Raw genomic sequence first — 18,212 nt, forward strand, 5'->3', positions numbered from 1 at the left:
CGGAAGTGCTGGTCAGCCAGGCCGTGTGTGCCATTGATCGAAACAAGTGATAGAGGGAGCAACGTCTGGAGAATACGGCGAGTGGGATAGGACTTCCCATTTCAACGTTTCCAAGTATGTCATGACCACTTTCGCAACATGGGGTCGAGCATTGTCATGCTGCAAAATCACTTTATCGTGTCTCTCGTTGTATTGCGGCCGTTTGTCTTTCAATGCTCAGCTCAAACGCATCAATTGCGTTCGATACCGATCGCCTGTGATTGTTTCAGTCGGTTTTAACAGTTCATAATACACTACGCCGAGCTGGTCCCACCAAATACAGAGCATGACCTTGGAGCCGTGAATATTCGGTTTGGCCGTCGACGTGAAAGCATGGCCGGGAACTCCCCATGATTTTCTGCGCTTAGGATTATCGTAATGAACCCATTTTTCGTCCCCAGTCACAATGCGCTGCAGAAATCCCTTCCGTCTTTGCCTTTCAAGCAGCTGTTCACAAGCAAACAAACGCCGTTCAACATCTCTCGGCTTCAATTCGTACGACACCCAATTTCCTTGCTTCTGAATCATTCTGAACCATAACTTTGAGGCGTTTTGAAATCGCTTGTTGAGTCACTCTCAATGATCGTGCCAATTCTTCTTGATTTTGACACGAGTCTTGCTCAAGTAATGCCTCCAATTCTGCATCTTCGAAAACCTTCTCTCTTCCACCGCTATGCCGGTCTTCGACGTCTTGACAAAATCACCGTTCTTGAAGCGTTGAAACCACTCACGACACGTTCTTTCTAACTAATAGCGGCCTCACCATAAGCATTTGAGAGCATTCGATGAGTCTCAGCCGCAGATTTCTTTCTTCTATAGAAGCAAAAAATTAAAACCTCTCGCAAATGACGAGAATTTGGCTCGTAAACTGACATTTTCAATCGAGAATAACTTTCTGATGCAGACGCAAATCGACTGTTTTTGTTTCTATGGGGTTATGTTGACAGATGTCCAAGTTTATTGTATGACCAAGTTTATTCTATGATCTATTTATTTCGACCACCACTTACCGCTAAAGCCATCTATAGGCGGAAGCAAAGTTGTACACCTAATACAATGTATGATTACGCTTGCACAATTTTTTATAATATATTGTAAATAGGCTTGAATAGTGACTAGTTAATAAGTTAAATATTATAAATAGAGTATAAAAGTTAAATAAGAAATAAAAAAGTTAACTTTTAATTTAATTTAATTAATTTTAAATAAATTAATTTTTAACTTAATCTAATTACTTTTGAACTTTAATTTATTAAGTTTTTCTTTTAAAAATTTTTTTCTTTCTAAACGATATCTTTTTTTCTGTATAATCTTAAATGTTAGAGAGAGAAGTTGAAAAAAAGCTCAATGATTAACATGATGGACGTTCATAATGTCCAAAGATGAACATATAAGAAATTGACAAATTTTAAAGTCTACATTTAGGAAAGCGTTATCAGTGCTTTTGTGTTATTCTATCTTTATTTTACGTCTAATGAGCGATAAAAAGAAAATTACGCAATAGCACTGTTTTCGAATGAAATCTTAGGTAGACAAAAGTCGTACCTATTAGTAAAAACCAATTTCATTTCAAAATTTACAAATAAAATATTAAATTTATCTGATAACTTATATTGTAATTATTTCGTTATTTAAAGTTTATATTAAATTGTTTCATTTTTTTATTATTTAATTTCATTATTTAACGTAATTTGATTTCAAGAAAGATTAAGAAATTCTGATTTAATAAAAGTAATTTATTTCAAAGCTAATTCAAGTACTAACTCAAATAAAATTAATTTTATTTAACTTAAGTTAATTCAGTTCTTAACGTAACTTTAAATGAATTAGATTTTTCCATTTATGCAACTTTTATGCAACTTTTAATGTAACTAAATTAATTTTATAAGTCGTTAACTTTATTAGTTTAGTTTAAAAAAATATTAACTTATCCAACTCTAACTGTAAACTATGCAAATTATGAGCTAATACCTACTCATTATATATTACGAAATTCATGTAATATGAGGTATGCACATTCATTTATTGCATCATATATTGTATTTATAATATGTAGTTGTTTTATGTTGGTGTTATACGAAATTAAAATAATATAGATAAATAAAACAAAATAATTCGTTCATTTATACAAAAAATTAACAAACAATACATTAATAATAATAATAATATCAATAATATCAATAATAATATCAATAATAATTAACGAATTAAAATAAGGTCACCATATGAACTTGCAAACGCAGATGTTTAATAATTGCGTTATCGCACGAACATCTGCGTTCGCAAGTTCTTATTGGCCTTAACTCAATTTATTATAATTCAGAAAATCAAACCTTGACAATCAATGTGCGTAATGTAGGATTCATTCGATTACGCCGCAATTATTTAATTATTTTCTAATTATTTAATTACTTTAACAAATCCGCGATTTAAATCTGCTTGACAACATAAATTTGCAAATCTTATCATATCGTATTCACTTAGTATTAATATGTACTTAATATTAATATGATTAAATTAGAAGCAAGATTTATTATACTGTTGTGACAATGTCAGGCGAAATTTACTGACGCGCAGAATATCGAATGCTATAATAGTTGCATTTCCGTGAAAATTATAATCAATATCAGTTATATCACGATATCGAAAGAAAAAATTGTATTTTGATATCTTACTATCGTATCGTAGATTACAGAATAAAGAAAAAAATAAAAGTATAAAATACATAATTTAAAAAATTAATGAAATCTAACGATTATTACATTTCGCGTCATGGCGTAAAGATGAGTACAGCCCATCGCAGAGGTTGTAAAAAACTTTTTTTTTGATGGGTTTCGATAGCTTGCTCACTAAGAGATTGATTCTTGCTATGAATCTAATCGTTCAACCGCTCTATGAAAAAGGCTGAGTTTCGAATTCCATTGAAACAAAAGTGTTGCAACCTTTCTATGACCAGTTGTATATGATCAACATAATACTACAAATTCTTTGATTGGTCAATTCATAAAACTCTTTCTTCGAATTGATGATCAAATGCTTTAAAGCATTCATAGTGAGACTTTTACCTAATATGTTAGGTAAAAGTCTCGACATTAGAATTTTAACTTGATACCCGCAAGATAACGATTTTAATGTTCAACTGGAATTGCCGCTGACATATAAGGCACTTTCGAGCAAAAAGAACTTTGCTCTCTCTTAATATTTTTATTTAAATTTTTAAATAAGATATTTTAATATCTTCAATATCTTTTAAATGTCTTTAGAAAGAGCGCGAGTTTTTTTTATTTTTGTTCTAAGGTATTGATCATATAACTTTTTGCCTAAGGTGGAAATGTGAAAATTTTCAATATTAAAGTTAATAGAGAAATTTTTTATTTTTCGTTTTCGCTCTGGAAAAAATAATCAATAAATAATCCTGGTAAAATGATTCTGATATTAAAATGGATACTAAAATGGCTTATGCTAATAGAGCTTATGCTAATAGGGCTTATATGTGTTGAAAGATTTGAATAGCGTCATGAAATAAACAATAATCTAACCAATAGTTTCAAATTGTGTAATATAGTTTCTCTAAATTGATATATATAGTATACATTTCGAAAGATATTAAATCTAACAGAAACGAGCACATGCAATTAGTGTAAGTAGGAATGGGAAATTGAAACTTACAATTTAATTTAACAGATTTGACACCTACCTCCCTTCATTAATGCGCTTTTGTGCAATGCACAATTTGCTTTGATGAATCCTGTATTCAACTATTTTTTTAATTAATCTTTTCTAGCAAAATTTTCATCGAAAATAGATTTGTTTCAATTTAAATTAGTTACACTGTACATTAACGCGATGCATTAAAAATGTAAACATGTGCCACATTAATTGAAAGCATTACCAAAATATAAAAATTTGTTCTTATTACGTCTGAGTATATAATCTATATAAATTTGAGCACATTATTGATTTAAAAATTATTTAATTTTCTATTTGCATTGACTTTTATGTAAAATTGCGTTTTGTGATGCTTATTAATAAAAGATTCAATAATGGACTGATACGCCTATCTATACAGTTATCATAACCGTAGTTTTATCGATAAGTAATGTTCGATTAGAATTATCCGAGTATACACGGAAAAAATTACTTAGCAATAACAGTTAAGTTTCAATAGCTAAATCAAACTTAGCTGTCAGAGCTATCGCCTTAGTGCTATTGGTAAGCTCTGGCTTACAGATAAAAAAACATTCACTATGGCATGAAACTTTATTAGCTGAAATTAAAAGCATATATTAGTACAGACAGCTAAAAAGATGTCAGTTGTACCTAAAAGTTTTGCAGTAAAAGTAGCATTCAGCTAAACCTCATATATCTCTAGCAGCAATATTTGTTGCTATAGTACATAAGTGCAAATAGCTAATAAATTTAACTTAAACAGCATTAATTGTCCCTATTTTAAAGACACATCTAGTTATTACAGCTATATTCAACTCCTACCGCTAATTCATTTTTTCTTATAGTTGTCTCAACTGAATAAGTATTGCTATCTCTCAATGTGGTCTGCAAAACAATAGTGTATTTAAGAGATGTATAGGTATATGGTTACACAATACTGAGACTAATGATTGCATTACTACCAACTTGCTATAACTAATAATATTATCGTCCCCCGCCCGAAAATTCGCGAAGATCTGTGAAAATCTTTTTATCATAAATAAAGTGTTTTATTGTCCTAAGGATATAAGATTCCTATCATGGATGAAGCTTATGAGCTTTATCTTCAGAGCATATATAGGGTTTAAGACCTCAATTCCGATTTTCAAAAGTAAGGTTCAAAAACATTTTTAGATTATAGTTTAGGGTATCGATGCTTTTTCTTTAAAGCGAAAACGAAAAATTAAAATTTTTATATATGTATGTTTATGTACATATAACATATACATATAATAAAGTCACACTTAACAACTTGAAAAGGTATAGCCGGAGATTTATCATCATTGTATAAAATGGCACATAAACCATTCTATAATGTTAAGCATCAAATTTGCGAAATTTCAAAACTTTATGAGGTTGGCGTATGTTGAGAAATCACTACAAATTTGGTAATTTATGAGTAACTCTTCCTCGACAGACAGCTAAATTAATATAGTATAGATAGGAGAATTAAGAATGCTAAAGAGTACTCTAAAGTGAGTTGAAGCATACAAAGATTTTTAAATAAAGAAGACACCAAGATATCTAAGATGTAATCATTTTATATTACATATTACAATAATCACGCACCTCTTTCCATGCTGACTCTCAGTAATCCAGAATCAGATGTCATTATTATATACAAACAATACATTTTTATTTTTCACGTTTCTACCCTAGGAAAAAAGTTACAAAAGTTAGTGATCAATAACCTGGTCGATAAAATGTCCGCAATATGCTTCCGGAACCATAGCTAGACATAATCATTACAGTTATAATATCTATATAACAAATATTACTAAGGCTGGAGCGATCATATAAGTCACTTCCATAGTATTGTAAGTCGTATACCTTTTGTATTGATGAGCGAAAATTATTCAGTTATAGCTATTGTTAGAAATGTAACCAGTTTTCTTTAGATGTAAATGAAGCTCGTAGTTATGAACGAAATTAAAAGTAATTAACTAAAAATTAAGTTACTTAAATGCAATTACTTAAATGTAATGAACGTGTACATTAAATTTATGAAATTTAATTTGTACTTTTAATAAAATTTTACAAAAAATATATTAAATTTTATGTATATGTATACAAATATGCTTTTTAGGTATAAATACATTAAATTTAATGTCATGAAATTAAGTTCAAATTGTGTAACTTAAAATTTAATGCAATTTAAGAACATTTCTAACAGTGTAACTTTTCGTAACTTATACTCCATGAATATTTTTAAACTATGGTGCGTCAAAAGTACTCTGTGAATACAAGTTTTAAACTTTAATATATCGCTCAAAGATTATCCATTATTGAGCTTCGTGTCAGTGATATCTTTTGTTTATTATTGGGTTATCCGGAAAGTTCGTGCCGCAAAAAAATTTAAATTTAATAAATGTATACTAAAATTTAAATCTTCTACGTTTCAATTTTCCTTCAAAATCGGCACGAACTTTCTGGACAACCCAATATTATAAGTTACATCATTTGAAAATTAATTTATTTTATGGAGACTCAATTTTTCATATAATTAGTGCGGAGTCCTTTGATGAGGAAATAACATTACAAATTAAATCGTTTATATACATATTAACAAAATTCTAATAAATATTCATACTTATATTTAAACTTTTATTTGGCTCGATTTACTCGTTTAAAAGTCGCAGTGAAATACAGCGGAAAATGTACACTACGCAAAAATTTGTTATCAAGATCATTATAGATATGCAATGTAAGGTACTTTTCGCAGAATAGACTAACTTCGAGAAATTCTGCATATTCTGGCACTTATTGCGAAATAATAAGTGAAGTTATCGAAGGCCATCAACCAGTTATCGAAGGTAAACTGTTGTATACCAGACGCAATGCATTTTTAAATATAATATGAAGAAAGTAGAATATTATTTTTTCTTGATTAAATTTTATTCAAACAATACAAGTAAGATTAGTACAATAGTGTACTGAAAACTAGTCCATTGATTAGAGTCTAAGCTCAGATGGACCTTTACATTAATAAGTAGCACAATTCTTTGTGTTAAAATCATAATTAAATAAAAAAAAATGGTACATCTCAATATCAAAAGCAAATATTAATTCGACGGAAAATTCTAAAATTTCTAAAAACAGAAATAAGAATTGGATTAGAGCCAATAATTGAGAGAGGCGGAGTAAATAAAGATAAATCCTATTAGAGGATTTTATGAAAAAGTCAAGAAATTATTTCTTATAAAGTTGCAGAATAAATAGCGCAATAAAAAATTTAATATTATATTAAGAATAATATCATATTAGAAAATTTGGAGAATAAGTTACGTTGCAAAGTAAATGTAAGATGGTAGTAAGATAAGATAATAATAAGTTAATTATAAGTAAAGTTAGTCATAAGATATCACTTGTAATGAAAAACGAAATTAGCCATTGTAACTAAAGCTCTATATTAATAAAAATAGCGCATTCATTTTTTCTAAGCGAGCTTAGATAAGCAACAGCCTCTTCTTATTGGCTGCTTTCCTTATTGCGTTTTTCTATTTATTTCGACTACCATGTCAGACTTTTTGAACCTGGCAGATTTTTGTGTTATTTTTATTAATGTAGAGTTTTAATTGTAACTTCTCGGAGGACAATAAAGATTATAATTTAATATTAAGGCTCTACACATAATAAAAAAATATTGTAGAGTACACAAATAAGTATTAAGTATTAGAAATACACAGATAAATATTAAGTATTAGAAATACACAGATAAGTATTAGAAATAAAGAAAGTTTAGGTAATTCAGAAATTAAAAGTAATACAAATGCACATTGAATTTTTTCTAAATTCTTTGGAGAGAAATATTTACAAAGGAAAGCTATGAACAGTCCCTCATCAATTATTATGAAACTTGGCGCGCGTGTTGAGTGTTCTCTCCTGATATAATATTACTCCATTTTGGCCGCACATAGCAAAGTATTTTTGAGATATTAAAATTTTTTTTAAATTTATTTTTATTTCTATATTCAAGTCAGTAAAAATACTTTATATTATTTTATTATTTATTACCACATATATGTTACGCAAATCTGTTTTCTATACTTTTTAAATTTCTGAAAATGTAAGAAAAATATTAAATTAAGAACATGAGAAGAATGCGATTCAATATAGACTATCTTTCTTTATTTATTTTATTTTTACATGTGAGATAAAATTTGTAAAAACAAGTAAACATGCTTGAAGCATTAAAAACATAGTGCAAAAAATGCAAGCTTACATTCACATTTATTTTCATATACATTCATAGGAAAATTAACGTCAATAAAATTATTAAAAATTTTGCGTTCGAAAATTAATTTTATTTCAAGACCTCATGCTTTACTTGTTTTTACGAACAATTTTATCTCATAATACGAAAGACAATATAAATATACAATACGAAAGATACAATATAAAAAATAAATCTGTATTGAATCGCATTCTTCTTGTTTTTAATCGTATTTTCTTACATTTTCAAAATTTTAGAAATGTAGAGAACGAATTTTCGTGACATATATATGTGATAATAAATAATGAAACAGCATAACACACTTTTACTTATTTAAATGTAGAAATAATTCTCGAGAAATAAAAATAAAATAAAAATAAATTTAAAAAAATATTTAATATCTCGAAAATATATATAATTTGCTATCTGCGGCCAAAATGGAATAATATTATATCTGAAAAGAACATTTAACACTGCTAAATTTTATAAAAATCGATGAGGGACAGCTCATAATTTTCCCTTGTGAATAGCGAAATTGAGCCAATCTTAAAAAAAAGAAAATTGTTCAATTTTCAATTTTTAAGAATGAGATTATGCTAAAAATTTTAGAGAATACCTACAAATAAAAATATAAAGATATACAAATATGTATATATTTATATGTTTTATATCTTATTTGTATCCATTGTACATTATATTTAATCTCTATTCTTAAAATTCTTCTATTTCTATATTCCTGTTATATTTATTCCAATACTTTGATACGTTTAATTCCTTCATTCCTAATTTTTTTATTTCTAATATTTAATATTTATCCCTAACACTGATTCTACAATAAGTCGGTAATCGGTACTCCTAAGGTAGTCTTATCGGTGAAGTTGATCAAAAGCCAACTTGACTAAGGCTGATTGGCCAACTTCACCGATTAAGACTAAAACTTCTGACTACTGACTCATTATAAAATCAGCATAATATTTCTTCCATGCGCATATATCATTTGATAGTTGATTCAAAAATTCAAGGACCACAAAATACATCACCTAAAAAATGTGTGTTTTTGGCCTTACTCTTTATCATTCAACGCAGCGTTTTCTCATTTTTTCTCCCATCGTTCGATTTTTCCATCCATATGAATCGTAAATAGCCAAACGTAAATGTCTTGTCTAGACGAGAACGTGAAAGCGCGCGACACATATATACAGAAGTTCGATTCTCTCCAACGATATATTCAACTCGTACGCGCGCGCGAATTAAATTGCATGAAGGAAGCGGCGGATTACGCGGGTCCGCCAATCGCTGTGTGTCGGCGACGGCAGCGGTTGCGATTTTATCGAAGTTTATAATGAATCTAAATTTAAATGTGAGAATTGTAATAGTCCTACTTATCTAAATATTTTTGTGTTTTGCTCTTTTCTCTTGAGAATGACGATTGTTAACGAGTGAAATTCAAAAATTTGCATGTAGCAAAAAAATATCCAATGATCTTTGAAATGTTACTTTCAAATATTATTCATTAAAAGGTGTATTTATTTATATTTATATGACATTTACAAATAGAAGAAATGAAAAATATCATTAGTAGTACATATTTATTATAGCAATACGAAGTTGAAATAAACAATGTTTTTATATATTTATGACAAAATTCAATTAACCGACACCAATTAATCTTAATTTCCCAATATAATCATGTTCCCAATATAATCATTCCCAATATAATCATGTCTTTTTAAACTCTTTTACATTTAGAATAATAAATTATTAAATTAAAATCTAGAAAAGACAAACTAAGTAAGTACGTTCATTATTTTCCACATTTCTCTTTACATTTCCTATCTTTAAATCAAGTATTATACAGAGAGAGGAGAAAAAGGTGTAAAGTGTAATTGAAAGACGCGCGTCAATGACAGAAAAGTGTACGGTGTGCAGTTGAAAACAATGCGAATGCTCTCTTCGAAGCAAGTTGTGAGAGTTTCGCGCACAGGCGGATGCGCCGGTAAGGTTAAGTTTCCTCCCACTGACCAGGATCGGATTCTATGCAAACGACGTTATCGGACATATAGGGATCTGAGCGCGAATTGTCCGAAAGGAATAATCCTCCGGTCGATACTCACTTGTTTTCCCCGAATGATGACTACGAGCGCGGCACCGGCCGCGGTGAGGGCCCACGTGAGCAGGGTTCCGAGGAGCGCCTGGGTGATCGCTGTGTGATTCTTGAGCATCGCGAGCCTCCGTCACATCAGGCGGGAGAGACAGATCCTACAATCGGTCGACCGTGTCCCGTGGCGGACTGCCGTGTGCCAACGGAATGAAACGGAGCGAGCGGGCGTAAACGAACGCGAGAGCCGAACGGCGCGGCGCGAGATCTCCGGTCTTGCGGCACTTCGTTCAGTCCCCCGCGCTGCTTATCTCAACCACCGCGCGCACCACCGACGCACGGGCCACTATTACGTCGCGACCACACGTTCCTATACTATCATCGACGTGCATCATGCGCGCGTGTTGTGACGACATCACCGCTCGTCTCTCTGCGTCGTCCCTATCCATCGTATCCGTCAATCGCGACTTCCGAATATCGTGGGCCGCGTATTACGTACGTTGCGTACACGCACGCGTTTTCTTTACGTCATATCTAACTAAAGCTCATATCATACTATAGATTAAGGTTACAATAGAATACATGACTAATCAAAGAAGGAAGAAAATCAATATAAGTTTTAAATAAACTTTATTTTGATTGATCAATAGTTAAATTTCAATTAAATCTAAAACTATGGTTCACTTGGTGCTCCGAATGCTTCGAAGCGCTTTTTTATTGTTCTATTAGTAGAATTCTTTCTTCTAATTGGTCAATCAAAGTGCCAAATGGATCGCACTTATAGAATGTAAATGCATCGTTGATTAATCAGAAGAAAGAATTTTACGAATTGACCAATCAAAAAAAGCTTCAAAGCATTTGCAGCGTGAAATCACATCCTCAGTCTCTAATTTAATATAGGCCAATAGGACAATAGATTTTTAAAGTCTTAAGGAATGGACGAATCACAATTAATTATTCTCCTCGCATTCGACTGTAATTGGCTTTTCTTACGGCTTAAAACATATATTGTAAATCCGGATTTACCGCATCACCAAGTTATATCGGTTTTAGGTATATTCAAAACGCCCACGTATCTATGTTTGCATGATTGATGTTTGATTATTGACCGTTAAACACAAATTGATGGATGCTTTCTAGCAAGAGATATAAATGATACATTCATCGGTATTCATAGTCGGTTTTTATTTTAAGACTGTCTTAAGTCGCTAATGCAGTCTTCTGATTGGTTCATGACATCTTAAGATGTACTTAAGACGGACTTAAATAGATCCGATTATGAATATCAGCCAGTGAATATCATAGTGAATCATTATGCGCCGTTTATAATACATGAATTTGAAGTAAGATTAAGAAATTTCAATCACAGTCGAATGTGAGAAGAATAATCGACTTGTGTCATTGTGATTTTTTACTCGTACTTCTTATTCCGTGCAAACATTGTAGACGACGTTGTATTACACAACCTTATTATTTATCAATATTAAACAAAAAGAAACGCTCACTCTGTATTACACTGTATCTCTAAATATTATATCAATTTCCTACTTAATGTAAATATAATAACATTACATCAATATTATAATTTGTTACTATATAAATGTAAATATAATATACAATATATTGTACACACGGGAACGTAAATGCCTAGCCGTTTGAAGTTGCATGCGTATTGAGAAGGACGGACGAAGGTGTGAAAAGACATGACTAAACATTTATGTCCCCGTGTATACATACATTTTTTCACGTAGTGACATAAAATAAGTATTGTTTTATTTTTATTCATGGAATTCCACGGAAGATAATTTTTGTGTTGCGACTTGTGTTGTCTAAATAGGAAGCACTTTACCGTAACAATTAGGCTTAATCTACTGTACAGCTTAATGTGCTATTTATATCTTCCTTTAGCGTATCTTTTTTTTTGCTTTTCATTTTTCTTTTGGTTTTTGCCTCTTATTCCTTTCTTGATTTTCTATCATCTAAATAAAAATTGATGAACTTAGGAAGAAATAAAAAAAAAACGTGATAAGAATCACGATTAAATAGTCATAACAAAGAAGAAAAAGACAAGAAATAAAAAGCAAGCTACAAGAAGAGTAAAAAGTATATATTGTAGATTAGGCTTTACATTATTAAGTAAGAAATTATATAAATTATGATATGTAACACGATCAATTGAAAAATAACTTAATTAATAATTTATAAAATATAATTTACAAACTTAATAATTCAAATTCAAATTCAGTTTCAATCGACAAGTAAATTAAGGACGATTTTGATCAAACTTCAATTAATTTAATCAGCAATTAACTCGACCAGCAGAATTGTTTAAAGTCTCTAATATACAATTCGTTATTTTCAATTCATTTCATCATACAAACATAATTCTATTGATTAATTCAATAGTTTTATTCATATTACTTAAAATATTACTGATTAAATTAATTAAAATTCGGTCAAAGTTGAATTCGATTCGTATATATTCCAATAATCGACGGCAACAGTGTACGAAGTAAGACGCAACGCGCATGCGCGAGAAAGTAACGCGGCCAATGAGCGCGTCCGTGCCTCCTGCGTTCGACCAGTCGGCCGCCGCGTTCGATTAATCGTATGATTGGCGCGACTTTTGTCTGTGTCGGCGCCGCGTCTCAAGGTTTCGTCCGCGCCGGTTATTAACGATGTCAAGGCGTTTACCTTGATCAATAATGTTCGATAGTGAAACCGCAGAACGCGAGCGTTGTCGCGACGCGTTTTGAAACGCAACGTTTTTTTTCGCAACGGGACGAGACTTCACGAGATTGCTGCTGTCGTCGCTGTCGATCGCGAGGCTACCATCTTTTCGAGTCCAGTAGTGCCCAGCAGACGACGCACGACTATCGGACTGTCAACGTGCAAACATGGCGTCCGCAACGGTAGGTATACAACGCCGTAATTCTTCCGCGCGATCGATCGCATACTGACGCCACATATTTTTTTTAGTCGTTCCTAACCATGAGGTATCCGATTGTCTCGTAAAACGAAAATAAGTATCGTTTCGTTACGGCGGGGAACTGGTAATAGTTCTAGTCGCCGATAGTGGGTGGAAGGTCGTCACTCTGACATTCGCTTGCGCATTTCCGTACGTATTTCTAGCGTACATTGTGGAAGGGTTCGTAATATGGATAATCACGCCCTTTGCGGAAGCGAATGCGGGAGTTTCTCGGGGTTCAATTTCGTGTCTCTTTTTTTCCTCCTTTTTTTATTTCACTCGAGAAACGGAGGTTTCTCGCTCCTGTTAATTCATTTCTCCACGTCATAATGTGTGTGTGCATATAAATTTAATCCTGAAATGTCATTCATATTTGTCTTAAGTTGACACTACTTGGGTGAATTTGGATGAAAATTTACCCACATAATTAAGAATCTTTTACACTTTTTTATGTTCATGTTAGAACAACTAAACTTGACATTATTTTTTAATGTAAAAGCTTAAACTTTAAATGTTATTAATGTTATTAAATGTTATTTTAAGCTGTCTAAATTTCAATAACAAAAACTATACGAAATTCAAAAAATGTATGGATGAAAATTCATTCTAAACTACTCACTACCTACAGTAGCATTCCAAGATATTAATAAATGCAAGATAAATTGCATGGATATAAATGCATGCTCGATACTCTTTTTATCGAATGTTTCATGTTCTTATTTATAGGTACCCTTACTGATGGATGACGACACGATTGCTTTTGGAGAAGAGGAGGAGGAGGCCCAGAATTTCAACAAGCTTAAGTACAAATAATGAAGATCGTGTATCTTTTAAATGCGAGTAGGCCATACTTTTGTAAGATAAAATATTGTTTTCTGTAATTTTAGACACCCGTATGTTACGCTGTTTCACTTGGCCTTCCGGATAGCGGCTATAATTGTTTATTTGTTTTGCGGCTTGTTTTCAAATAGTTTTATAGCAAGCTTTGTAACAGTGGTACTACTTTTATCGATGGATTTTTGGACCGTTAAAAATATTACAGGAAGATTAATGGTTGGCCTTAGATGGTGGAATTATGTGGATGACGATGGCAAAAGTCATTGGATTTTTGAATCTAAAAAGGTTCGCTTATTATGTAAATTTGTATGTGTATTTTAATTTATGTCGCCATGCAATATAGTGATAAAAATCTTTAACGAGAAAGTGCTCTTTTATACCTCCTTTAGCATTGTACCAAGAAAATTATTTGATTCTATACTTAGATATGAAACTTGTATCAATGTTATTAGATTTTATATCACATAAATTCCATTTGCATAGATTATATTGAAATGTAGCTTTCAATTAGCATGTATATTTTTTCATTTGTCACGTTTCAGCAAACATTGATTTAATTGGATTGATTGTTCAAGGTTTTCCAGCTGTTATATTTTTATGCCCTTGGCACTTTCTAGAACTACTTGTATAATAATCAGATTATAAGTAGACAGTCACCTAAATTCATGTTCCATTCCAGTTGCTCTTTTTATTGTGATTATTTATAAAATATATATTTTTAAATGATTCAGATTATTTAAATATCATTTTCTTGTACATGTGTAAGTCCAATGTCTATTATGTGCCCTGTGTTTCAGGGTGCACAACAGAACCGCATTAATGCAACCGAGGCGCGAATCTTTTGGTTAGCCCTGATTTTGTGCCCATTTTTTTGGTCAATGTTATTTATTGCAGCGTTATTTGGTTTTAAATTCAAATGGCTTTTGCTCGTTTGCATTGCCATAGTTTTAAACGGTGCAAATCTATATGGCTATGTCAAATGTAAAATGGGAAATGATCAAAATATTTCAACGGCCACAAGTGATTTCATCAGGAAACAAGTTCTTCAAAATGTATATTTTTATGAAACCAAATCATATTTTTTTCTTTTATACTTAGGTGTATCGCATACTTATTTAAATTTATTTTACTACAGGTTACATCAATAATGACCAGGAGTCCACCAACGAATAATTCCAATCAACCAACTAATGTTATATAAATTATGAAACATTAATTAATATATGTGTGTGTGTGTGTGTGTGTGTGCGCGCGTGCGTGCGTGCGTGCGTGTGCGTGTGTATGTGTGTGTGTGTGTGTGTGTGTGCGTGCGTGTGTATGTATGTGTGTGTGTGTTACTTAAAATTTATGTTTATAATATTTGCAAATGTTTGTATATAAAAATAATGTTAGACAGTATCTTATAAGTATTATATGTATAATAAATCGTTATCAATCTTCAGATTCTATATTATTATTACTTGATGAGATGCTTGTTTATCTGGCTTGTTACACATGAAAAGGTTAAAATGAATATTTATATTAAAAAGAAGAAAACATTTGTTATATGTTAGTACTAGTTTATTAATGCCGCAAGGCAATACATAATGTACACGGTATTTTTTTTTCTCGTCAACAGACTCTTCCTATTACACAATATTTATTTTGTATAGTTGTTAATTAGTAACATTGCATTTATCATTGTTTTTACCTCAGCCTGTTGTATTCTTTCTGGCAAGAAAGTATCACAAAATAATTTCCCATTCTTCAACGATATTTAGTATTTGACTTATTCTTTGCATTTAAATTCATATTCTTCTTCGGATTCGTGACCGCAGTCACTTTACTGATTCATCTACAGATGAATTCGAGGCGATCTTATACACAATAACAAACTCGCTATATTGCACGGAGCTATAGTAGCCGATTGTATTTTATTATATTATCAAAACTGCTCCGAAGACACGCGCGAGTCGTAAGTTTTCAAGAAGAAGAATACAACAAACCACATATCGTTTTGCTATACATTTTAGATCATTAAAAAATTATAAAGACTAAGGATTACTGTACTAAAATACAACATACACGAAAGTTTCAGGGAATGATACAAAAAACTTAGTGTAACATTACAATTATTATGTTATAATATAAATGTACGAATATTTTGTGGACTTCCTTGTAGCAGTAAATTTTAGTGAGTATAGATTAATGATATCAACTTATAACTAGTAGTATATTTATACAATAATTTAATTTTGTTTTTGGTAACATATTTTAGCTTGGGATTTTAAACGTGAAGCCATTAAGAAAGTTGGCAAAGTACATATGTTGATAATATAATTACATTGAAATCACATAAATTTATAACTTATAAGTTTCAAATTCATAAGTTTCTTACAAAAGTTCTGCCAAGTTTAATGCTATTAAAACTTAATACGCTTTACAGTATTCTAAGAAGAATGTTTAATGGGATGAAACGCTTAATGATTTGTTACAGATGAATACTTATCATAATGATTTGAAAGTTATTCTTAGCAAAAGTCTTTTTCTCTTTTTAAGAACATTATAATAAAAACCACAGCGTGTACAGGGCGTTTGACTTTTTAAAGTTTAAGAGCTACTGGTTTTCTTCTTGAGAAATGTTCCCATACCAAGAACTACTTTACCAAAATTAGCAGTAAAAATAATTTAACTTCGTGAACGTTGACCGATTAATTATACACTAATGGAATAAAATATTTCAATGTGAAAATAAGTTAATGTTATTTACAGATGAAAATTGTTCAAATATTTATATACCTTAATGTCTTAAAACATGTTTCGAATTTAGTATTTTCAATCGCGTTTGTAAGAAAGCTAATAAACATTATCCAGTCATACACCATGTATAAATTGTTTCATACAATATCTTAAAAAGTGTGAGTCTTTAAATATCGATTATAATCTTTGAAATTATACACACAAAAAGATAAAAATATTACAAAATCATTTTCTGCCATATTCGAAGCTATTCATAATTTAATTTGCTTGAAAATGTTTAATAGGAGCACATTATATAAAGAAACTTTACTAAAGCAATGTTTCTAATAAATTAAAATTATAAAAGAAGTAATAATATAAAAAATATTGTATAAATATATATTTTCTTTAAAATAAAATGTTGCATGTTAAATAGCTGCTTATGATTACATTCTGAAGGCCAAATAGTAATAAAAAAAATCTGCTGCCACATTGTAGAAACACTTAACATGATAACATAAAATATGTCGTTAATTTAAAGTGTTATTTATGTAATGAACTTTGACATAAAGCAAATCGTAGAATTATTTTTACAACTAGTATTATCATTACATATTATTATTACAATTAGTACTATAATTATTACCATTATATTATAAATTATGAAAAATGCCATGATGGTTGTAAATGGTTTAAAAGGCAGTGACAAATTTAATGTATTATATAATTACGTACATTTTAATATTAATAAAATATTTTAAGTACTTTTTCAAGCACAAAGAATTTATCATAGTAAACATTGTATGAGATGGCCCTCAGTTTGTTAGAAAAAAATATTACTAAAACAAATAAATAATTTTTTTAATAAACCAATCTGTAAAGAAACTGCTCAAAAGCCATTATAAAAGTACATTCATTAAAACAATACGATAAATACATAAAAAAAAAAAACGTAAAAAATGTATTTAACAAATATAAAATTGGAAATAATAGATTGAGAAAATTACAGATGGATACAACGTACTGAGTAGATTTCACATTTTTTGTGTTAAAACTTAACACGGTACTCTGGAAAATACCGATATCTTTTTAAATATCTTCATGTCCTTATGCACACTTGTATCTCTTATGATATCTATATATATATATCTATGTATATATTACTTATAATTTTATGTATATATATATATATATTTATATATTTATATAATGTTGCTAATGACAGATGGTGCATTTATATACATTTAGTCACAGTTCCTGACCCTCGAACCACAATAACTAACGGTAAAAGGAGTATTCGAGCAAAATTGTATAAAATTGTGAAATAGCATTCCGTATTGCATTACTTGTATAGTTTCAACATATCAAGAGTATTTCGTAATAAGTGTAGAATTGTTATAGCCAAAAGAATGCCAAAAACCGGAAAAGATTTATGATCAATAAATTACTTTATTTAGATGACGTTATGTTCGTTATTATACATGTACACTTTTTTAAAAATTATTTCTAAAATGTTAGCTACAAGATTTGCTATACCGAACAGTATCGTATAGGTTTCGAAGAAAGTGTAATCGAGCAATTATTGTCCTCGTAAACTGGAAAGCTTGCAATTTGAAATTGCAATACATTCC

General features: G+C 30.4%; 2 protein-coding genes across 5 annotated transcripts in view; one reads left to right on the top strand and one right to left on the bottom strand.

Moving 5' to 3' along the window:
- LOC108692197 (zinc transporter ZIP11-like) overlaps positions 1–10,388 on the bottom strand; it is an 18,491-nt gene extending 8,103 nt beyond the window's left edge. Inside the window, exon 1 of the mRNA XM_018200359.1 lies at positions 10,075–10,388. Within this exon, the coding sequence (XP_018055848.1) occupies positions 10,075–10,182 (108 nt within the window). The 5' untranslated portion in view covers positions 10,183–10,388. The remainder of the gene's footprint in view (positions 1–10,074) is intronic.
- Positions 10,389–12,298: 1,910 nt separating this feature from the next.
- LOC108692320 (uncharacterized Golgi apparatus membrane protein-like protein CG5021) lies at positions 12,299–15,071 on the top strand. Of its 4 annotated transcripts, none has more exons than XM_018200541.1 (6): positions 12,299–12,970; positions 13,038–13,054; positions 13,753–13,829; positions 13,914–14,148; positions 14,661–14,915; positions 14,999–15,071. In XM_018200541.1, the coding sequence occupies exons 3-6, from the start codon at positions 13,765–13,767 to the stop codon at positions 15,062–15,064; spliced, it is 621 nt and encodes a 206-aa protein (XP_018056030.1). In that variant the 5' UTR covers positions 12,299–12,970; positions 13,038–13,054; positions 13,753–13,764; the 3' UTR covers positions 15,065–15,071. The 4 variants fall into 4 exon arrangements, with proteins under 4 accessions (XP_018056030.1, XP_018056011.1, XP_018056017.1 ...); XM_018200533.1 differs by having other exon boundaries at positions 12,301–12,970; positions 13,038–13,176; XM_018200522.1 differs by lacking the exon at positions 13,038–13,054.
- Positions 15,072–18,212: the final 3,141 nt, after the last annotated feature.

This window comes from Atta colombica, unplaced genomic scaffold (genome assembly GCF_001594045.1).
Source record: "Atta colombica isolate Treedump-2 unplaced genomic scaffold, Acol1.0 scaffold107, whole genome shotgun sequence".
Taxonomy (NCBI): domain Eukaryota; kingdom Metazoa; phylum Arthropoda; class Insecta; order Hymenoptera; family Formicidae; genus Atta; species Atta colombica.

Excerpts from the sequence above, each read along its gene's own strand:
- LOC108692320 (XM_018200522.1), top strand. Across the intron at positions 14,149-14,660 it reads GGATTTTTGAATCTAAAAAG|GGTGCACAACAGAACCGCAT; the intron begins GTTCGCTTATTA and ends CCTGTGTTTCAG. Across the intron at positions 14,916-14,998 it reads GGAAACAAGTTCTTCAAAAT|GTTACATCAATAATGACCAG; the intron begins GTATATTTTTAT and ends ATTTTACTACAG.